Genomic DNA, 23,395 nt, shown 5'->3' on the forward strand with positions numbered 1-23,395 from the left:
GTTCAGGCTCAGCATCTCTCACTTTGACCCCCCCTTACCCCCCAACCCATATAAATCAAGCATATCAGGGCACTCAAAACTCCAAGTCAGCCCCCTCAACTCCCATTCTTTGATGCAAAATAACAACGCGTTCCATTGAGAGATCCTGTAAAACTGACGAGACATCGCGAGGAGGGCCGAGAAGCTGCCGCGAGGCTGACAGTCACGTGACGCGCTGCGCGTTTTTATACCAGCGCGGGTGTGCGGAGGACTTCACTTGTTGGCTGCTGCTGCCCTCTGCTGATCACCGTGATGCGCTACAACAGCAGTGCACGTTGACCAATAAATTTGGAAAACTCAATAAACGAAAGGCGGCCCACACGGGGTGGGGGTCCTGGTTTAGCCACCAAAATAGTCGGTAACTTTTTTTTTTATTCAGTTTGCTGCTATGACGGAATGGTGGTCTTCGTGCCTGCGGGATCCGCCAACATCTTTCGAGGTTGACTTTGCGCTCACGTCGTCATTGCGGAGGAGCGACACATTTGGGAATGTCGGTCACCTGATGGCAACATTTCTTTCTAGCCGTCTCACGGGTTAAAATTAGCCACATGGGGGTGTCGCGTTACATGTCACCACACCACAGGCTCGTCGTACGTCCGAAGTGAAGAATGACGGTCGGGCCAGCGTGCTAAGCGCAGGACGAGTTCGGTAAGAAGGCTCCTCTTTGGCTTCTTCTCGCTTTTGTTGTCCTCCGCGATACAGCGCTGCACGAGTCGCAGGGCCGCCCGTCATATTGCTCGAGTCCTTAATTACAGTTTTAACAGAAGGCGCTATAAAGTCCATTGTATTCCGCCTCAGCTTGTTATTGCTGTGCCCACCCTAACCGATTCCGAGTCGCGGTGAGCCTCGGCCGTAAAGCAGGATCCCACCGTGGACGCCTTCCCCCCCCTCGCCGTGATTCTCCTGTTTTTGATCAATGACCCCCAATAAGTGGGGGTCTGCAGTCGTAACCGCTGTGCCCGTTCGCCCAAGCGAGGTCACCTTTATTAAAAAAAAAAAAAGACAGTGTCGCCCTCTAGTGGCCAAGAGAGTCCACTTCAATGTAACGGTTTCTGGTTCATTCATCACTACTACAAGTCCCTGGTCGTAAAACAGAAATATGGGCAATAAAGTACAATGAAAAGGCGCTATATTCAATAAAGTCTGAGAAGTGGCAAACCTTAAAAACCCAGGAGACTTTCTGGGTGAACCTGCTTAACTAGACATATTTACATGGCATGGCATCTATATAGCGCCTTGGTGAAAAAGCCCCCCTTTGACCCCAAATCACCGGCTTTTGCTCAGCAGTTAACATCTGTAGAAAGGTCTGCTGTGTTCAGTATGAGAGGCGCTATATTGAAGCACAAGTATGCCCTTTCATTTGTCATCACTAACGCTTTGCCCCCCAGTCCCCCTCCCCCCAAACTGGATGAATAAGGCGCCATACAGAATGTGAAGGTGACAATGGCAGACATCAGCCGTGACGCACCACGTGAGCCACTCAGTTCGCCAGCCCTGCCATCACAGAAATTCAGTAAAGCCCCCGAGATTGTTGAAAGGCGCTATATTAATCACGTTTTGAGGATAAATTACAAACAGAAAACTCTTAACGGCAAGGAAAATAAACTGGCATACCATAAAAATAATATTAATAGAGAACGAATAGCAGCTTTTATTACTGAATTTAGTTAAAACTATTAACACTAATAAAAAATGAAATCAGGCAAATGATATGAAATTAGACTACAGCAATAAAAAGTAATGGCCGTGTGATATCAGGAGGCGATAAATGAAATTTAAAATAAAAATCATCAGGGTAGCTGACCTGCTGACAGGCAGTGCCAACAAGTGTGTGCCCCTATCCAAGGTTGGCTCCTGCCTTGTACCCAGTGCTGCTAGGATTGGCTCATTGCAGCCTTGAAGTTGGCAAGTGGGTGATAAATTGGCTGGATGGTGACATGTTGGTCCCGAGTGGCACATAAGTCACTGCGTCTGCCCTATGGCGTTGGAGTCCTGGGTTCAAACAACAGCTCACAATGGGCTAAGCAGGTGTGAAGCTGGAGGGGTGGATGAAAGACGACAGGTCAGTCGTGAGTGGCACAGAAGTTGCCTGACTGTTTTAGACTCCTGGGTACAAATCCCATCCTAACCTGCATGGACCTGCCATGTTCTCCCGGTCTACATTTTATTCTCACATTCCAAGGAGTTAGAACTAAAGTTCTATCAAATGTGCCCTGAAGTGGTTTGGCGTCCCTTTCAGGGTGGGTTCCTGCCTTGTACCCTGTGCTGGGATGTGTGGTCAGGGGAAGCACCATGAAAAAAAAACGAATTATGATAACAACGTAAATTTGTCCACTGCTCTGTGCTATAAATTTGTTTTCTGTATGATTCCAATAATTTTGATCATTTTTATTGTCAAAATCGCTGAATTGGTGCATTTCCTGTTCAAATAACAGCCCTGTGCTGGGCAAGCAGATCTGAGGTTAGTGAAAGTCGTCAGGTGGGTCTCAAGTGACCTGGCCGTTCACAGTTGTAGCTGACACTTCCACTGTCCCGGGTTCAAGTCCTGCCCCAGTCGCTGTGTGTGTGTGTGTGGAGCTGGCGCACTCAGAATCTCCTCACTTGCGCTCATATTGGAAGCTCATTTTATAGCGCCTTTAACAACCTTGTTTAAATTCATGTTCGTATCGAGTGCTGAGACTAAACGAAGAAGCGTAACGACGTCCCCCTCAGGTTAACACTGCTCCTCATTCCGTTTCCCCAGAGTCCCCAGCGGTCCGGTGATGAAGAACACATCGCCAACCAGGCAAGAATGGAGCTGAGTGCTGACGTGGCAGTGTGTCTGGGCTCTGTGGCCTCCATTAAAGTCCTCTGGGAGGGAAGGATCAGGAAGCACAAAGAGGAACTGCAGAAAGAGAAGAGCATCAGGGAGCGGGCAGTGGTCAGCAGGTGAGCCCACCTGGCAGGGCGAGATGTGACCCAGGATGAGGTTGGGAAATTCTAAAGTTCATTCGCAACAATTCAAAGAGCCCTGGGGGTGGCTGTTAGTGCCCAGTGACAATCGTGCCAGACATAAACCGGACCCAGACTTTAGAGATTTCTAAGGTGCAACACAAAGGCTGACGGACATCTGTGCCCGGTGGCACCCCAGCGTTGATCTGATAAAATTCATTATAAATACAAATGATGGCATCAATTTATTAAACACTAAATGTGCCAACTTAACCCCAAATGCAGGCCCTTCATAGTCTGTTGACTTGAACCTCCAGCTCACTCACCTTTTGGCCAGCAGGGGTCTCTCCTGTGCCCTCTACTGGTGAAAATGAGAACTGCACCTCCCCAAAATATTGAAAAGCATTTCTTCCCCTAACCTGACTGAGCCTCCTATTGTTCAATGATAAGGTTGGCACTAAAAAGGAGGGCATGCCTTGTGGTTTACTTTTGTTTCCACAGGTTGGCACATGTCTGGGAAGATAGAATAATTCTGGCCAGGCTGAAGGAGAAGATTTTAAACGAAGAGGGCCGGGTGATCCTGAGAATTGAAAAAGAGGAATGGAAGGTATGCGGTGGGCGGCCACAGTCTTGGCCAGGGTGGGCACCATGGTCACCTCTTTGTTAAGTGCCAGATGAATGGCACTCCAATCTAAAGATCATAGTTTCTTTTTTCTGCCCAGTGAAGTAACTGGCACAATATGCCACCAGGGACACTCAGCCTTAGTCCCTTTAGGGTCACTGATGTAAACCCAAGTGCCCCCTGGTTGACCCTCCTGTCCTTAACACACCTTTGAATATTAGCTGATTGTCACCTTGATGTCCTCACACAAATCAGAGTGACCCCCGGCCCACCCCATGAATGACAGTACCGCTCTCACATTTGTCTTTGCCCCTGGACCATCTTCAGGGATTCCCTCATAGACTCCCTCATTCATCAGTGATACCCCCAAATTTAAGCCCACCAGTTCTCTTTAGTTCCTATGGTGCTTCCACCATCAGGTTACACTTCTCAGAGCTTTAAGCAGCGCCACCTGTTGGAATTGCAGAGGAACTGGCTTTGTCAGGCCTGCCCCCCTCTGTCCCGGTTTCCAATGAAGATTTGGGGGCAGCAGGGAGCCTTGGGGTACGCATTGGGCTCACCACCTTCATATTATGAACAAGGCTGCAGGGACAGCGGGCAGCACTAGGTGGCGCCATGACCCAGTGTCCTTGGCCTAAATGCAGCTCAGGAGTGATGCCGATATGTGTCTCTAGCCCAGACCTTGATGCCCCTGACATAAATGACCTTTGACCTGCAGAGATTACTCAATGAGCTTGTAATTCAAGGATCAACTCGATGACCACCAGACTTGATCCAAATTGATCCACTAGCCATCACATGTCCAAAAATCAGCCAGTGAAAATCTGGGGGTATCAAAGTGACAAAATGGCAACTTTAGTAATTGAACCAGGTGAGAGTCCAAGTCCTAATGTCCTTTTTTTGCATCCCTTGGCCACAGGTTCTTCCAGCTGCAATGGTACAACTAACCAACCTGCAAGAGTGGCACCTGCACAGGACGGGCCTGCAGAGGGTTCCCTCATTCATTGGCCACTTTGAGAACCTCCTGGTGCTCAACTTATCCAGAAACTGCATTGCCGAGGTCCCCCCTGAAATAGGTCAGTTCAGTGTACCACCCACAGTCACGGAAAATAGGGAGGGGGTTTAGGAGAGGCCGGTGGGCATCAGGGGAGGGGACTCAGTTCACCACCCCACACAAGGACACTGAGCCAGGGACATATGTGGGACACCAAGGGGCCCAGTTACCGACCACACAAAGACAAGATTTGGAAACGTGACGGAGGCAGCGGGGGACTTGGTCACACCCCCCACCCCCCCTCTACTGGGATTTATAGTGGGCACCCAACTGATGTGGCTAACCACCATATCAGTATAGTCAGGCTAGGCATCTTAGCGGGAGCCTTGGCCCTTTAACATACGAGTGCCAGGCTCTTGTGTGTTCCAGGTGAAGGGGAAATCTGCCAGCCTAAGTGGCACTCTGGGGCCTTGTGGTCCACTTACTGTGACAGCCTGGTAGATCTGCTAGCTGATTTGCGCCAGTTCTCCCAGTATGGGGTCAGTAGGCTGTGGTGGTGTGTGGGCTGGGTAGTTAAAGAGCTGATCTGTGAATTCTGGGTAGGCCAATCACACACCTGGTCTCCGCTCCGCTCCTGTTTACTCCTCCTATTATAACCCGCTTCACTCCGAATGGCTGAGGAGAACTTTCTGGGGCATCGACTTGCATGACTTTCTTGGAGTTTGCACCATCCACTGCTTTTTGGGAAGGTGGAGGGTTAGGGTTAGGGTTAGGGTTACCCCCCCCCTTCTAAATAGGAAGACCCTCAACACTCATAACCTGATGGGGAGCCCCTCAGTGAACACTTGTGGACGGGAGACCCTCCCAGCGCAGGACAAACAGCTGACCATCACTGCAGTGTGGCCAGTGGTGGACGAGGACACAGACGGTGAATCCCAGACCCAACTGTCACCTCTGCTTTCACTCCATGACTGTTATGAGCAGTGGGAAGTTTAATTTGAAAAAGAAAGGAAAGCTGAAGGATTCAGAAGTGGAGATGACAGATGAAGGACAAACCGAAGAACGTCGATGACGGGTGAAGAATGACCTCGCTAAACGCAGATGACCAAACCAGGAAATAGCTGGACATGAACTCGAAATTCTGAGACACAAAACACACCAAGACACTTCCACCTCCAGCCACAGGGCCCTGAATGGCGCCACAGCAGGGTGGTCTGCTGCTGGAGGTCCTCTGCCAGGCTCTATTGGACCCTTTCATCTTTTCCATAAATAACTTAACGATACCAACCAAGAGCTGATTTGTAATTTTAATCCAAAATTTGGTTGCCAGGAACACTGCACCACCCGCTTAAATAGAGAAGACGTAACGACATCACGACAGAGCTGGCAACCGTGCTAAACTTGGCCACACCCATTAGGGACATCCGGAACAGTGATGACAAAATTTATAAAACGGTGCCTCAGCGACATCACAAGAGTGATTAAACAGAAATGAACATAAGCACTAGAAGTTTTCAGTTCCATACGGCCGCTCAGAACGTTCAGGCGCACGCATCATGGCTGCCATGCATTCCCAGCATTCTTTAGACGCATCTGCTGACCATGTCATCAGAAATTAACGCGACGCGTGTGCAAGTTGCAGTACCGGCAAAAAATGTGGGTGGCGGGTGTGTGTGTGTGTGTGTGTGTGCAGGCTTTGGTACGCGACGTTGTTTACTATCAACATGTGACGGTGGGCCGCATTGCGGCTCCAAGTGGATCAGTTTGCAGGTTTCGATGTCTGATGTGGTGAAGCAAATCAAACTTAACTGCCGACATGTGAATGTCGTTGTGGTGCTTTTCTTCATCCATTTCTCTCACAGGCAATACAAGCGTCGCATATTCCCCATCGTAACGATCCGATACCACTGAAGGTCTCACATAACGTTTTTTTTTTCACACCATCGCAACAACATCAGAATTTTTGTAACATCTTTTAATTGACAACTGAGCGTCGTCTTCTCACCGTGATGATTTCTCACACTGCCACCTGGTGGAATCCTCCAGATTTACTTAAAAGTACACACTCCGGGTATAGTCAGTGCACCAGTGTCCCTCACGCGCCCGCGTCGTGTAGCGTTAAGCAGACCCCCAGCCTAACACTGACCCTCAATTTGCTTTGCATGACCCAACAGGGCATCTCACCAGACTACAGGAGCTCCTGCTCAGCTACAACCGGCTACAGGACGTCCCAGAAGAACTGGCGGGCTGTCAGAGCCTGGAGAAGCTGGAGCTGGCGGTGAACCAAGATTTGAGTCGTCTACCACTGCAGGTAAATTGGCACACGTTATGTTGTGGGGCACATGGGCAACATCATTGGACAGAGCCAGGCATGGAGTCAGCAAGCCAGAAAAGTAGGAACTCCAGCCGAGAGGTTTCTGGGGTCTGCTAAAATGAGCTGGTAAACTATGGCCACCAATGATGAGGGGGCCTTGGCCTACCACAACCCCAACAAGTGACACCACGCTTGAAAGGCTGGATCTGAACCAATGATCTGCACACCAGTACCAGTGTCATCACAATTGTCACAGAGGCTGGTGTAATTCTCCCAGTTACCCTTCCTGTAATTATTATCCCCCCTCATTCCACTGTGACCACCAGTCTGGTTTATGGGTTGAATTCAGGTGCCACCTCTGCTTCCATTTCAAGTTAGGTCAGCTGAGGAACCTCCAGCACCTGGACCTGTCCATTAACCAGTTCACTGCCATCCCTGAAGCTCTGCTCAACATGCCAGCCCTCGAGTGGCTCGATATGGGAGGCAACAAGATCCAAGAGCTGCCACATGACATTCACAGGTAAGCGGCCACCCACCCTGACCACAGTACCTTAAGACCAGGTTATTAATGCACTTCAAGGTAGCTCTTGAAGTGACACCATTATTGTCTGGAAACTACAGGATGAAAAATCTTCACACCCTGTGGCTGCAGCGGAACGAGATCCGCTGCCTTCCCGAAAGTGTGAGCGAAATGGCAAACCTCGGCACACTCGTCCTGAGCGGCAACAAACTGCAAGACATCCCCACCTGCATGGAGAAGATGGACAATCTGAGGTACAGGCCACAAGTGGTACACTCAATCAGAATGGCAAGTGCCTTGTGGGGAGGCAGCTTGTGTTCCAAGGACACACATTGTTTTGGTTTCACAAACAAGCGACACAAAGCTTTATTGTAACTGACCAACAACAACACACCATAAGGTGGTAAGGTCCCATCGAGTCTAATTGGACAGATCATGTGCTTACACTTACAGGTTTGTAAACTTCAGAGACAATCCTCTGAAAATTCAGGTAAGCCTTCCATGGGAAGAGAAAGAAGAGGAGGAGGAGGAAGAGGACGACAGGGAGATGTATGGAAGAGACTTCATGCTGGCATACATCCAGGAGTCCAGACGCAGAGGTGGGCAGCGTTGCGCCTACGTACCCTTTATGTGTGTTCTCACTGGCCACTGCCCTTCCCGATGATGGATGCTGAGCGTTTAGACCTCTAAACAGAGCCGTGCTGTAACACTAATTCAACTCCAATCTTGTATTTTTTAGAAAGCAGACCACCAAGTTCCCAGCACGACAGCGACTTGCCTCCGTGTTCCTGCTGACGACGCCACAGGATAGAGGACTGTCCTTCAGATTACGCCCAGGTTTGTCTTATCAGCTGCGAGTACTGCAGCAGCCTCCTGCCCCCTGATTGGCACTGCTGTGAGCACGACGTTCTCCAGTGACACCGCCGGGCTAGTATAGTACATCAGACTGGCATCATAGCCCCTCTCCCGCAGGTACTGGACCCGGCCCTGGTCGATGAGCAACTTGCAGAGGCGGCCCAGATGCTCCCGCTCACTTGGTGTCAAAATCCTAGACAAGACACACAACACTCTTTAAATGTTTAGGCAATCATACCATCCATGGAGAGGGAACTGGAAAGGGGGTCATGAGGACTTTCTGCAAAACAAATCTTTTAATTCTTCTCTTGGTATCAGGAGTGTCACACAAAATACTGATAGGTGGTCATCTGAATTGTGGGGTCACTACCGATACTAGTGGTACTACTGTGAGCTTTTTGACTTCTAAACTCTTGCTTTCTGGACCCCCTCTGGTGGAGTCAAAGTGAGGTGGCCTTCTATATGGACATTCCGAGTGTCAGAAGCACATCTGCCATGTCAACTGCAGCTGGGGCATAACTGGCTTTCTCCAGGTGTCATGGGATCCCAAAAGTGAGCGGCAGTGGCTGAATGGAGGTTCACAGTGGGAGCCTCAAGGTTTTTAACACAAGTGCACCTTTTCAGATGGGATACAAGTGGTGGCAAAGAGGACAGCCCAAAGGAGTCTGTTGTAGAATCCACCATACATTGGCATCTGCACAATGGGAAGGCTATAGTGATGGAGAGGCGAATCTTAATCCATGCACTACTTTATCATCCCATAAGACGCTTCAACAATTAATTGATTTATAATGCAAGACCGGCCATGGCTGCTTCATGAGTGGTGTTAATGGTTTTATGGGGGGCAAAAACCTTGTAGTGACTCAATTTGTTTTGGTGCCCCCATTAAACATTCATTTGTCACAAATGTTCATTTTATTGTGGACCTACATTCAACAGTCTGCTCTGTCAGGTACTCACCCCTCCACATCCCGCAGGGCATTCTCCTCGTCTTGGTCATGCTCCTCAAATTCCTCCGCCTGGCCCCTCATGCCACAAGTGGCCCAGCTGGACATGCGTTGGAAAACTCCAAACTCCTCCGCTCCCAGTCCTTGAGACTTGAAGAATTCCTGGCCGACGTAGTGTTTCCAGTCACATCGGTGATGGCAGCACAGGGCTATGGCAACCCCAGAAATGCACAGCTCTGGCTGCTTGGCGGGGCTGGGGGGATTGGTGCAGCCACAGTCCCACCTTGTGCGCTTTGGAGATGGTTCTCCAGCTGCGACGTGGCAGTCTCTCAACAGGCATCTCAGGGCAAGATCTGTGGGCGACAGCAACACAGGGCATGACTTTGACAGCTAGGACTTCATATGCATTACCCAGCAGCAAGCTGCAGTTGAACACAAACCCGATCTTTTCACCCCAGCAGATGATCAACCACCACGTGTGCTTCGTTTCTGCTGCTACTGCATATCAAGATTTCACTGTGTACTCAGAGGTCCGGTCCTGCTTAGGTACACTATCCGCATGTGTGCGTGTCAGCTGCTTGGTTTCATTCCGTTGTCCATATTTTCACTCAAACATTTTGTGACAACACTTTATACAAAGTGATCAGTTTGTGACAACACTCCCAACACTGTCTTGCCACTACAATTGTGGAATTTCTGCATATCAATACAGTTTAAGATGATATATGGCTATTGAAGATCTCCACTAATGCTGGTCACACTCCTGTCTGCTGGTGTGATGACCCTTCAAGTTCAAGTTCAAAGTTTATTGTCGTGCACAGTAAGGAAACACGTTTGCCTGTACAATGAAATTCTTTCTTTGCTGTCCACACCAAATGCCAAAACCAACGTCTAAAGATAAACATAAATAATAAGTAGCAGATAGATAATAAGTAACAGAGGCAGCATAAAGTATAAAAACAGAACATAAGTATAAAGTGTAATGTGCAGGTAGTGTGTGATGGACATGTCAAATACAGTTGTGTCAGGTTGATAGAATGAGGTGCACCCCGGTGATAGACTCCTAAATAACTGACTGGAGTTTAACGGCCTTGGGAAAGAAAGAGTTCTTTAGCCTGGACGTCCTGCCTGAGGGTAGAAGTGTGAACAGTTCGTTTTGAGGGTGAGTCGAGGCAGTTCTCCTTCAGACTCTGCAGTTGTAGATGCTCTGCAGAGAGGGCAGTGGGGTCTTCACCACTCTCTGCAGGCGTTTGCGGTCCATAGCAGTAGTGTTGCCGTACCACAAGGTCATGCAGCTGGTCAAGATGCTCTCAACAATGCAGCTGTAAAAAGTTGCCGAGGCTCTTAGTCGACATACCAAACTTCCTCAGCATCCTCAGAAAGTACAGACGCTGCTGAGCCCTCTTGACCAGCTGTGTGGTCTTAAGTGTCCAAGTGAGGTCCTCACTGACGTAAACGCCCAGGTATTTAATGCTGCTCACCTTCTCCACTTCAAGCCCTCAGATGAACAGTGGCCGATGAGGCCTCCTCTCCTTCCTCATGTCCACTATCATCTCCTTCATCTTGCCTGTGTTGAGGGCGAGGTTGCTATCCTCACACCATGACGCCATACTGTCCACCTCCCTCCTGTAGGCCGCCTCATCCCCACCAGTGATGCGTCCAATCACTGCGGTGTCATCTGTGAACTTGAATACAACTGGACTGCAGAAGGAGTCGGTGAGATGTCAGCTGAACGGGTTGCTATGCGTGGTGTCACCCTTTAGAATTGAACGGCTCTGGCCATCAAGAAAGGGAGGAACGTGTGCTGCACTTGGAAGCCAGTGTTGCACATACGAGGGGGTACCCGAAAATAACCGGAATTGGGGAAAAAAATAAATAATTAATTCAATAATTTTTACTTACTGAAACCTTAAGTCTCCTTCAAAGTACTCCCTATCACAAAGAACAGCGAGTCTGCATTCAACTTTGTTTCCTGTTGGGGGAAAACAGCTGCTGAAACTCTAGTGATGTTTGAAACGGCTTTTAAAGATGAAGCTTTAAGTCAAACAAGTCGACGAGTGGTTTTCACATTTCAAACGAGGGGAAATGTCACTCGAAAACCAACCAAGATCTGGCTGACCCTCCACAATTAGGAATGACAAAAAGGTTCGCAATGCAGTTCACGAAGATCATCGTTGGACTACTGAAGAGTTTTCTGAATTGACTTGTGTGTCTTGGAGTTCTTGCCACCTTCTCTATTCGCCTGATCTTTGCTCCATACGACTTTTTCTTGATCCCCCGTATGAAAACAAACTCAAAGGAAAGCATTTTTATACCGTGGAGGAAGTCAAAGAAAAAAAAAAATTGCTGCAGGTCTTGCACAATGTTCCTCTTCAGCGATTCCAAACATGTTTCCACCAGTGGGAAAACCGTTGGGATGCATGCATTCATTCACAGGGAGAGGACTTGAAGGAGACTAAAGTTTCAGTGAGTAAAAATTATGAAAGCAATTGTTTTTTTTCAATTCCAGTTATTTTTGGGACCCGACGCTCCCTCTAATAAATGATATCTACTGTGAGCCTTTCAGCAACAAAAGAACTGCATAAACCGTCCTGCACATTCTGGTAACCATTGTAACCAGAGGAGAGATGCTAAGTATATTGGGAGAAGGATGCTAGGGATAGAGCTGCCAGGGAAGAGGAGAAGAGAAAGGCCTAAGAGAAGGTTTATGGATGTGTTGAGAGAGGACATGCAGGTGATGGGTGTAACAGAACAAGGTGGAGAAGACAGGAAGAGATGGAAAAAGCTGATCCGCTGTGGCAACCCCTAACGGGAGCAGCCGAAAGAAGATGTAGATAAACTTATGTTACTTTTGAATATCCAGTATTTTATCCAAAATGACCTCAACCGATTGATTTCAAAAGGAATTTCAGAACACCTCATCTCAAAAAATCATCAAAAAAAAACACTAAGTGTTTCAGAATTAAGAAAAACTAATAAACAAACCAACCAACCAACCAACCTGTAGCAGCGCCACATAGGTGCTTCCCAATTCCAATCACGGGAAGATGCTCTTTCATGAGTAGGGGAACTTTAGCTGAAATACAAAAAGAGAAGCCGTTGTGGGGACTTCACTAGAAGTTGTGCTGCAAATCAGCAGGCCGTCCTCCTCCACTCAATGCTTACCTAAACAAAGGTGCTGAATGTCCACCTGCAGCCTCTCAAACACCGAAGTGCTGCCCTGATGCTTTCCATCCACCTGCAAGAGAGAAAACAGCTAACCCAAAATGCAGCTGTGGCCAGTGGGCACACACCAGCTTGGCGTCATTCAGGGACATCGACAACCAGATACCAGAACACAAGTTGCTAACCAAGGAAGAGTTAAGGGCTCACAATGACCCAATGGCAGTCTCCAAACTTGAAGAGTGACCCAGGGCTTTGACCACCTAAAAAAACTGTAGTCACACAAGAGGTCCTGCATGACCCTTGTTCTCTTTCAGTGTCGTTCCACTTCAAAGTCAGAACTTGAATATCTAGCAATCAAAATGTAAGAGCTGAACATGTCTGAAATGCAAAATAATTACCAAAAATATTTCCTTTTTCCACCTTCAACATATTTGTCATCCCCACTGCTTGATGGCAACACAATACGTAAAACAATAAATAAATAAATTAAAAATAACATGTGCAACTTGTACCTTGAACCGGGTGGTGGCCCTTTCCACTAGAAGAAAGTGAACATTACTAACGTCCCTCAAAGCAATGTCCACCCAATGGGACAGCTTTCCTCTTCCAGCTCCAAATTCCACAAAACACCTATTTGGACCCAGTAGTCCCAAGCGGTCCATGTTTCCAAGAAGCGATGCCTGAGGGAGAGGAGGGTGACAGAGCTTAGCACTACACAGTAATAGCAGTGTGTCCACCATTTTTCAATAGATGATATCATGGGCCATTAAAACCAAAACCAGAAAGCTCCCTAATAAAGACAAGCAGCTTAACAGGAAGCATGCCAGAAACCAGTCAGCTATCTACCAGGAGGACATGCTTTTTAATTTCACATTAATAATCTTGTCAAACCACATTGAAAGTAGTGGTAGTCCTGGTCCGTTTACAATAAATGGGTTTGACAATAACAGTGGGTACTATGAATCCAGCCCAGGCAATTAAAAAACAGTGAAATGAAATGTGCTGCAACATCAGTAAAAAGGTGTGAAGCACATAAAGTGAACCATTTTGGAAAAGCTATGAAATTAAATTAGCAAGCAATTCTGGGGCAAATGGGCAACCCGAGTAAACTGAGGTAACTGCTTTTAAACCGACTTGAAGATAAAGTTTGTAATTTTGGGCTGCTGTGTTTCAGTGGCAGGGTGGCGCTTAGCAAAAGGAAAGCAATTGTTGTGACTTCCTTCCCGGTAGTTTTATACTGGAGAACATTCTTCTTATATGGCACAGTAATTAATGTTGCTGTCTCCTAAGGCCCCAGCATCCTGGGGTCAAAAATGTCATGTCCAGTTGATGCCCATTTTCAATTAAGATGAGCATGTAGGGATGACTGCCGATTCTAAATCAGCCCAATGTCAGTGTGGTGATGAGGGTGCCATGTGGTGGACAGGGCTTTGTGCATGGCTGTTTTCCTACCTTGTGCCCAGTGCTGTCTGGACAGGCTCTGGTCCCTCTTCAACTCTACAAGTTTATGTTAAATGTCTACTTCTTTTTCTATTTCTTTGCCTGTTGTGTAAATTATTATAATATGAACCTGGAAAGTTCCACAGCTCCTTTAACAATTTGTTAGGCTTGAGTGGTCAATGTGAATATTTACTTTCATTATTGCTGTTCTGTAATCATCTTTCAAAATCTGCTAAATGAATACATCTCCCAATGGTGGATAATATTGTAAACTGCATTCTAATAAGGGAGACTGAAGTTTCAACATAACTCTGTTATACTCACTAATCATAGCACCGGAGAAGAGCAACATGTTGTATTCAGATTAGCACACGAAAGAAATAATGTAATACAATAATGACCCTATAAGCTTGTCTTGCTTGTTGGCAATGGTGCCACATAACTCCAAGAACATGAGCAGGATTCCTGGGATAGTCGTGGTCCATACAGAGTCTGTGACTTCTCTGCCACACCTGTGTGGGTTTTCTCCGGGTACTCTGGTTTGCACTCAACACTCCACAGACTGGCATGTTAGGTTATTGAGACACGATGCTTGTTGGTGTTTCTTTGAGTGCAATTTACGACAAATTGGTATCCTGTCTGTGGTTCAGGCACCTTTAGCTCAGTGCTAACATGATAGGTTAATTTATGCTGGAACTGCCTTTGTTTGTCTTTTTGGCAAAGCAACAACACACGTTATTAATGTTACTAATTCTGACAAAACTGAGCCTACAGTACCAACTTTGGAGTTAGTGAAGAGCTGCGTCTGTGTGCATCTGCAAAGGTAAATCCCACGAAGAAAAGGTAAGAAACGCCACATTTTGCCTGTGTGGTCTTCATCAGACACATCAGATTCAATGTTGTCTCCTACCTTCTTTTCAGTGTGGTTCTTTACCTTTGTTAATGCTAACTTTGCTTTTATTTAAATAATCTACTAGTTTATAGCTTCATAAGGGTTCTTACCTTAATGCCAGACCATTTCCTGCTTTTCTAGCCTTTTCTATTGTATTTCATTGTAATTAAAACTGCTACTGAGACTTGCTTAGTACTTGTGAAAGATGCCATATGAAGACTGGCAAAATAAATGAAAATAAAGAAATGTGGAGTTCAGCTTAATTTTAAACATCTTGGTGTTTTCACAGATAATGCACAGATTAAACTCACAGAATGGAAAAAAATCAAACTAAAAAGGAAAACCTGGAACTCTGGTGTGCTCTGACCAGAATAGAGTAAAAGTTTTAAAAGAAATACTAAGCAATTTGAGGTGTAGTTTCTGAAATACACTGCACAGAGATAATGGGACTACTGTCAAGCCACTACTCCGCCGCTTCTTTTCAACATGTCGTAGTTCTGCATTCTGGGCCATCCAGCCCTCCAGATTATATACAAAGGCTCAAATGTCAAGGCAGGGTGTCGGTGGGCATACCTGCTGCTTTAAGTGCTTAATAGCAGAATCTCCATTCTTGTTATCACTTAATGCTTCTTGTAAAGCAGGGTGGGACAGTGTCTGGTCTGCATAGTCACAATTTAATCCTGAAGATGTTTGGGATGAAAAAAAAAAAAAAAGTTAACTTGGAATTTGTAACAATAATTTAAATGCAACCCTTCAACATCAGAGACAGACTCTTAACATGTATTTATTCTAATATAGACCATGAATGACCCGAGTTATCCCGTGATGATTAACACAAATAAAAAACAGGAGACAACACAACATTAATAAAAATCCAATGTGTCCATTACTTGACCACTTTTCTTACATAAAGCTGTAGTGAGAAGTCAAGCAAAATGACCCCTTTAATTGGCTAACTAAAAAGATTACAATATGCAAGATTTCAAGGCAACTCGGGCCCTTTCTTCAGGCAAGATGGAATACAGAAACTGGAGTTCCCTGTGAAAGCTTGCATATTGGAATCTTTTTAGTTAGCCAATAAAAGGGGTCATTTTGTTTGACTTCTCACTACATTCAAAATGGCTAACACTGTACAACCACTAGTACTAGGGTGAGGCGGCCTTCTGCTGTTATGCACCTAAAATCTGGAATAGCCTGCCAATAGGAATTCGCCAGGCTAACACAGTGGAGCACTTTAAAAAACTGCTGAACACACATTATTTTAACATGGCTTTCTCATAACTTCACTTTCCTACTCTCTCTTCGGTTTCTTTTTCCGGTTTCTTTGTGGTGGCGGCCTGCGCCACCACCATCTACTCAAAGCACCGTGATGTTCCAACATTGATGGATTAAAAGCCAGAAGTCTGCATGACCATCATCATCAAGTCCTTCCGTGAGAACCCTAAATACAAAGAGGACTATTTCATTTATGTTAGGTAGAATGCCCAGAGGGGACTGGGTGGTCTCGTGGCCCACTAAAGATTTTATTTTTTTCTCCAGCCTTCTGGAGTTTTTTTTGTTTTTTCTGTCCACCCTGGCCATCGGACCTTACACCTTTTCTATGTTAACTAATGTTGTCTTATTTTAATTTCTTATTTTGTCTGTTATTTTTCTTTTCTTCATTATGTAAAGCACTTTGAGCTACATTTTTTGTATGAAAATGTGCTATATAAACAAATGTTGTTGCTGTTACTACTTACATAAGGCTGCAATTTTACTAGTAAAATAATCCAGGCCAGTATGTACAACAAAAATAAAAACATATTCTCTGTAAAGCAAAATTTAGTTGAGCGATTTTTTCTCAAAAAAAAAAAAAAAAAAATCACAGGGCTTCTAGTATTTTACAATGGAAATAACTTCCAACTTTTAAAAGAACTGCGCTAAGGCCTGGGCATCAGTCTGTCACAGTGAGGTCTAGCAATATTCATCCAGCTATATCCTAACAACAGGGTCACGGGGGGTCTGCTGGAGCCAATCCTAGCCAACACAGGGCACAAGGCACGAACCAATCCCGGGCAGGGCACCAGCCCACCACAGTCTAGTAATGTCAATCCAGTTAATTAAAATGAGCAAAACTAGAGTTCGAATCTACAGAAATGTCACTTTATGCACTTTTTCCTATACATACTTGTTTTGTTTAGTCACTAAAGTTTATCCATCCTAAACATACTTCTGTTCAGAAATAAGAGTTAATGAATAAACTACTATTTTTTTTTTAATTTGTTCAACTCTTTAATTTGACAAGAAAAGGAATAATTGGAAAGTTAGAATTAATATATATTTTTTTTTAAATAATTGCCTGGTACACATTACAAGCAGGGCTGAAATATCCAATTAATCTACTTGTTTTCCATATAATACTATTTACACCAATTTACTAGTTTTATAAAAATAAACAAAAAGGTATGTGCCTTAATTATTTACTACAACAGAATGAGAATGGTTAAAAATTCTACAACCATCTATGAGATGGTAGAGACTGCTCCATACACACACAGCTTTCATTTATATACTGTATGTCTAATATACACACACACACACACACACAAGATTCAAAATATACATTTCTCCTATGGATTGGCATCCTGTCATTACCAAGGATATCGGATGGCAGAAAACCCCACTCTAGTTTAGATCCTGATTTTTGGATCAGACCCTAATCAGCTTAAAGAAATTTGATAAAGAAGAAGTAAAAAATAATGCATACAGAGAATTCATTCAATGCCTACTTGCTGAACTTTATATGAAGCAGAAATTCCAAAACAAATGTGAAACACAGGCCAGTGGCCACTAACTATACGTGGTGACCTACCAGCCGTCACTTGCTTCAGCGTTTTAATGAAAGAGGCCAGATCCTCCTTAGATCGCGAGGCCAAGGGAATCTGAAAAAATGTTGATAGCCACCCATTAGTGTTATTTAGCTTGTTTTATGATCTCAAACTGAGGCAGCACTTGTAAACTGACCTGCTTAACATCAGCGTCAGCATCGGCCTCCTGACCTGCGTTAATATCCTGAATGAAGTAAACCTGTAGAATGAGCATTCAAATTACCTAATCTCGTTTTTTGAAATTAAAAACAGGAGGATGTAAAACAGAAAGACTGAGAGAAAAACATGTAAATATTAGTATGTTTAAAAATGGCTTACGGGTTTTGGCTTCACCCGGGAATTACACTTCTTAAGATGCTTTTCAAGTTTGTCTTCAAACACCGTGCTACAGGACGGGAGAGAAAAGAAGCAGTCAGTGCCTAACTGGGTAGCATAGGCAGCACATTTCTTTCAGGGTATTTTGGAACAAAGTGAAATCAAGTATATGACACACATGAGAGACAGAGATGGTAAAATCAATCAGAACTACTTGTGCAGTATAAGCAAATAATGGAGCTCCATTGAGAAGAAAAAAAAAATGAAGAAATTCTAGTGAAAAGCCCAAGATAAAGATAATATGAACAGGCAACACACACACACTGATGTGAATTTCCCCTTGGGATTAATAAAGTATCTATCTGTCTACAACTCCCTAACTTCATTTTGGCACTAGGAGGTGGTAAAATATACCACCATCCTATAAATCACCTGTGGATAATGTGCCTTACCGGATGGGATGTGGAATTTTGTTCATACCTCTGTTAACAATTGTGTGCTTGTATTGTAATAGAAGAGTCCGAATATAAATGGATGACAAGTATAAGAAGAAGTGGTCCAGTCCTCTGAACTTTTTTTTTTTTTTTTTAAACTGCAAAAACATTTGTGACTCCATATTCAATATGTACTGTATGGTAACTGTTTCCTCAAGGTGAGTGTTGGTACTTTGTAAATTCTGTTTAAATACATAACCTCTCCTGTTATTTGTAGACAGTTCTAAATGCAGATTATGATTTATTAAAACTTACTGTCAGTCAGTCAGTCATTGTCCAACCCGCTATATCCTTGGTGTGTGTGTGCGCCCTGTGGTGGGCTGGCACCCTGCCCGGGATTTGTTCCTGCCTTGCGCCCTATGCTGGCTGGGATTGGCTCCAGTGGACCCCCGTGACGCTGCAATACTTACTGTTTTGGATCTAATGGGCACGGAATTCGTTTTCTGTCGCCTTCTTCTTTCTGGAAAATAAAAAATTAAGGAAAGCTCAATTATCCAAAAAAGCAAAGTATGACCTGCCAGCTTTAACATCTGGGAAGGGCTGCGGCTTCTCCTGTTCACAATGCACACGGCTTCAATAGACTCGCTCTGCTCCGCATGAGCAAAAAACGTCAAGTGGTGGCTCCTCTGCTCGTTGCAAACTTTTAACTGAGCAACATTTAACAGTCCACATAATTCTGAGTGTCTTCTGATGCTGCCGTGATTCTGCAGTCTTTGAGGAGTCCTAACAAGTAGTTCTGAGTATACTTTACGCTCACATCTAAGAATATCCAAGTCATTTTAAGTGTAAACTTGCATGGCACAAAAAAAATATTACTCAAGTAAAAATTTCTAAACTTTGGCACAGTTGCAAAATTTGCCAGTATATTTTGTACATTGCTCTTTAGCCTGCGAGATGATATGTGGCTCACAACATCCATTCAAGCTTCACTGCATAGTCCCTAAGCATGAAATACAAAATATTGTTATAGATGTACAAATTGAAATCTGAAATACTTTATCACAAGGTTTTCATAACCCCTACAAAAAGCATAACAAACGTATAAACGGAGTAGCAAATAACAAAATGAAAACCAGTATCTAACAAATAAGTATACAACAAAAAAAAATAGGCAGACAAAAATCCAAATAAAAGAAACGCAAACCTTAAAATCTCTGTTAAATAAGTATGTCTTAAGTTTATTTTTGAAAAAGTCAAATCAATGTGTCTCTGATGGCTACTGGCAGGACACTCCACAGCCAGCGAGCACTGCAGGTAAAGCTCCCACCCAATGGACCACAGTTTGGAACTGCTGCAGGATGAAAGAGTCAGCAGAGCAGAGAGAACACAAGGGAACAAACGGCCTGACAAGGTCACAGATGTAATGACGGGCTGTGCCATGGGCGGCTTTGAATGAGAGAATAAGAGTTCTGAATGTAACGAACACAGGGACAGGGACCCAGTACAGGGGTGGTAATGCAGCTGTAATGACATTCGAGTAAGAATCTGAACAGACCCTCAAAGATGACAGCCACGGTAACCGATTTGGGAGCGACACCATGATGTTTGAAAGAATGGCTAGGATTTGTAGGATTCAGCCTGGTACAACAAGGGCATATGAAGTAATCTTTACATTTTCACATGGAACAGCCAAACCCAATAAATAAATAAATAAAATCCCAATCAGAAGTCAAACACACAAGTGTACAATAGCATAGCATACAGTGAGGCCTCAATCCTAACAATTTAGAGCAGGGGTGTTGAACTCCAGGCCTGGAGGGCTGTAAATTTTCATTCTAACCCGTTTCCTAATCAGTGACCAGTTTTCACTAATTATCTCATTTTCCCTTCATTTTCATAGCCCTGTTTTTAAGGATTCAGTCCTCTGAATTGATTATTTTCATTAAATGACAGACAAACAGAATGGATGGACTTTACTTATCTTGCTTTTTAATATTCTTTTTCTAAATATTCAAGCCACTATGCACAGGTCCCTTTATTTAATTTTCCAGTCCAGTAAATGTTTTCACAGAAACATGGAGTTCTGCACAAAGCTTGCATGCAGTTTTTGCAGAAATGAGACATGAAACGAGCCAACAGATGACCATCTAAATTGGGGCTTCAAACTCCAACCAATTTCACTGCAACCAGGTTCTTAATGAGAAGCTGATTCTTGCTGTTAATTAAACCCATTATTTCATTCAATGGCTTGTTGCTGCTCTCATTCTGACACAGCAGACATTTCCAAAACTGTTGATTTTCTGGTTTTTCTAAGAACTTCATCAAAATGTTCTGGTGACCCGAGAGATCAACCTTACTGAGACCTTCGCCTTTCTTTATTTTCAGATGCTGTGGTGGGCAGAGGTGAGGTGGTCATGTGGCGGCTTGTTTTGTGTCTCATTATTGTTTGGCTGCTAATAAGGAAAGAGAAACAACTCAGGGGCCCGAGTCAAGTTAATTAAAAGTAAGGCAAAATAAGTTACGTAGCAGCAAAAAGTGGTCACTAATGAAGAAGATGGTTAGAATGAAAACCTGCAGCCATTGTGGGCCTCCAGGAAGAGAGTTTGACACCCCTGGTTTAGGGAAATGCAAAAAGGCAAGTTTAATGCAAACGCTTGGCATTTCGTTATCTGGTGGCTGTGTTCCTTCTGCACATGTATCTTCTCCTTATGAACATAACACACTTTACTAATTTACTGTGTGTATTACATGTTTACAACCCTCACTAGGAAAAAGCAGATAAAAAGTTGAGATGAGACATACTGCTGGGGTACTCGGCGATGGCTTCATTCATTTAACATGTTTGAGAGGTTTGGTGAAATGGTTAATGCTGGCGACTTAAAGCTGCATGAAATTCACACGCGCTCTTCTTGGGTCCTTTTTTGGAATGGAGGTGGGATGTTAAACAGGGCCATCTTAACGCATGGGCACGCTGGGCAGTTGCCCGGGGGCCCCACATTAGTCTATGTATATTTTGACTTGCTGATTGGTTGTGTAGGTAGGGGCCCCAGTGCACTGCTTTGCCAGGGGGCCTATAATGCTGTTAAGTCGGCCCTGATGATAGGGTGTCAAAAACTGCATGCAAGCTTTGTGCAGAACTCCATGTTTCTGTGGAAACATTTACTGGACTGGAAAATTAAATAACGGGACCTATACATAGTGATTTGAATATCTAGAAAAAAAATATTAAAAAGCAAGATGAGTAAAGTCCATCTAACACACACAAACCCTTGTTTCATTCAGTAAGCATTTAGCGTAGCTAGTATGCAATATCTGCACTTGTACAAAAAAATAAAAATAAATAAATAAAAATGGTAAACACCAGCTCGCTCCATTTTATGAATGGAGCACAATTAAAAGAAGAAATTGGTTAGGACAAAGACCTGTAGCTACAACGACCCCATTAGTACTGGACTTGAGGACCACCGTCCTAAACGGTTGAGAACCCCGGAAAGGACAACTCCGTATTCTCGCTATACCGACGCACACGTACGGCGCTCATGTGTTCTCCGCAGACAGTCTTCCCATGCGCAACTATCATTTTGCAGAAACGTTTTTTTCTGTCCACGTAAAAACTGCATCTTCCAGGAAGGGGCGCGTGCACCCCGTCCGCGACTTGCTTCGCCATGTTTGCACGGAACGGCGTGGCCGTGGGCTGAGTGAATTTTAAAGAATGGGTGGGCGGGGGGAGGGTGGTAAGAATAAAAACTAGAGAATACAATTGGGAAGAAAATAAAACGCATTTCGTGGAAGATATCAAACCTTATATAGAATTAAGTATTCTTTAAAATGGTGCACGCGTATGGAGCGTATTTCAAAATAAATAAATAAATACATAAATATTATCCGTTCCCTCTTAATTGGTATCGCCCACTACTGCGCAGTTCCTCCCCAAGCCGTGCGCAGTCCAGTTTGTACGATGCGCGCAGTTATCAGCAGTGATGAAGGCGCGTATTCAACGTAAAGGTTTTCGACAGATTGAGAGCCAAGGCACAGTCAACCCAGACACAAACTTCTGTGGTTGTGGACGAAATCGAAGGTTTTTGAGAGGTTCATCACAAACCAGCATGCACATAGAACGAACTTTTTTTTTTGACTTCATGCCGCTTGAGGGCGCGCGTGATCACTTTATTGCCAACAACGGCAGTTTAGACGAGGAGACTATTGATACACAGGTGACATTTTGTAAATCTGAAATTAAAAATCTGGAGAGGTTGAAAATTGAAGAGATGTGGCAAAAAAGTGGGACACTGATGGTAAAGGAAGATATATGTATAGAATCCAAAGCGGAATTCGATCCATGGATATAGGGGGCAAAACGAGTAGAGAAGAAATTATATTAATACACCTCAGAATTGGGCATACTAGATTAAATTATACAATATTCAAGACAGGACAGGAGCAGCCTAAAGTATGTAGATCTTGTAATCAATCAGAGACAGCTGAGCATAATGTATTAGGGTTTGTGGCATAGAAATTACAACAATTTCAATAATTTAAATCCCTGGGAATGGGTGATTGACATTGCAACAATAATTAAAGTTTGGAGATGAGTTTAAATTTATACCTAGATCCATATTCTGTTATTTAAAAATTGTAGGGTTATTAGAGAACATCCATCCATCCATTTTCCAACCCGCTGAATCCGAACACAGGGTCACTGGGGTCTGCTGGAGCCAATCCCAGCCAACACTGGGCACAAGGCAGGGACCAATCCCAGGCAGGGCGCCAACCCACCGCAGAACACACACCAAGCACATGCTAGGACCAATTTAGAATCACCAATCCACCTAACCTGCATGTCTTTGGACTGTGGGAGGAAACCCACGCAGACACAGGGAGAACATGCAAACTCCACACAGGGAGGACCCGGGATGTGAACCCGGGTCTTCTAACTGTGAGGCAGCAGCACTACCACTGCGCCACCATGCCGCCCTATTAGAGAACATTTAGTTGGAAAATTTAAATTCTATTATTTTGGGAGGAGAGATGCTGAGTATAGAGCTGTCAGGGAAGAGGAA

General features: G+C 44.5%; 2 protein-coding genes across 4 annotated transcripts; one reads left to right on the top strand and one right to left on the bottom strand.

The window, feature by feature from the left end:
* The first annotated feature begins 492 nt into the window (after positions 1–492).
* Positions 493–8,304, top strand: lrrc39 (leucine rich repeat containing 39). Its single transcript, XM_028812437.2, has 9 exons — positions 493–687; positions 2,783–2,967; positions 3,472–3,577; positions 4,512–4,668; positions 6,761–6,897; positions 7,275–7,420; positions 7,522–7,674; positions 7,874–8,019; positions 8,160–8,304. The coding sequence occupies exons 2-9, from the start codon at positions 2,831–2,833 to the stop codon at positions 8,213–8,215; spliced, it is 1,038 nt and encodes a 345-aa protein (XP_028668270.1). The 5' UTR covers positions 493–687; positions 2,783–2,830; the 3' UTR covers positions 8,216–8,304.
* On the bottom strand, positions 7,807–22,008 carry trmt13 (tRNA methyltransferase 13 homolog). 3 transcript variants are annotated; one of them, XM_028812435.2, is made up of 11 exons: positions 21,868–22,008; positions 18,806–18,855; positions 17,905–17,971; positions 17,723–17,785; positions 17,571–17,640; positions 15,293–15,399; positions 12,900–13,067; positions 12,388–12,460; positions 12,224–12,298; positions 9,236–9,575; positions 7,807–8,468 (listed from the first exon to the last, which is right to left on the bottom strand). In XM_028812435.2, the coding sequence occupies exons 1-11, from the start codon at positions 22,000–22,002 to the stop codon at positions 8,243–8,245; spliced, it is 1,374 nt and encodes a 457-aa protein (XP_028668268.1). In that variant the 5' UTR covers positions 22,003–22,008; the 3' UTR covers positions 7,807–8,242. The 3 variants fall into 3 exon arrangements, with proteins under 3 accessions (XP_028668268.1, XP_051789005.1, XP_051789006.1); XM_051933045.1 differs by having other exon boundaries at positions 21,862–22,008; XM_051933046.1 differs by having other exon boundaries at positions 21,854–22,008.
* Positions 22,009–23,395: the final 1,387 nt, after the last annotated feature.

Source organism: Erpetoichthys calabaricus, chromosome 10 (genome assembly GCF_900747795.2).
Source record: "Erpetoichthys calabaricus chromosome 10, fErpCal1.3, whole genome shotgun sequence".
Taxonomy (NCBI): Eukaryota; Metazoa; Chordata; class Cladistia; order Polypteriformes; family Polypteridae; genus Erpetoichthys; species Erpetoichthys calabaricus.

Excerpts from the sequence above, each read along its gene's own strand:
- lrrc39 (XM_028812437.2), top strand. The coding sequence starts at position 2,831 with ATGGAGCTGAGTGCTGACGTGGCAGTGTGTCTGGGCTCTGTGGCCTCC. Across the intron at positions 4,669-6,760 it reads CGAGGTCCCCCCTGAAATAG|GGCATCTCACCAGACTACAG; the intron begins GTCAGTTCAGTG and ends ATGACCCAACAG. Across the intron at positions 7,421-7,521 it reads CTGCCACATGACATTCACAG|GATGAAAAATCTTCACACCC; the intron begins GTAAGCGGCCAC and ends TGGAAACTACAG.
- trmt13 (XM_051933045.1), bottom strand. The coding sequence starts at position 22,002 with ATGGCGAAGCAAGTCGCGGACGGGGTGCACGCGCCCCTTCCTGGAAGA. Across the intron at positions 15,400-17,570 it reads GCTGAAGCAAGTGACGGCTG|GATTAAATTGTGACTATGCA; the intron begins GTAGGTCACCAC and ends AAACATCTTCAG. Across the intron at positions 12,461-12,899 it reads GGGCCACCACCCGGTTCAAG|GTGGATGGAAAGCATCAGGG; the intron begins GTACAAGTTGCA and ends TCTCTCTTGCAG.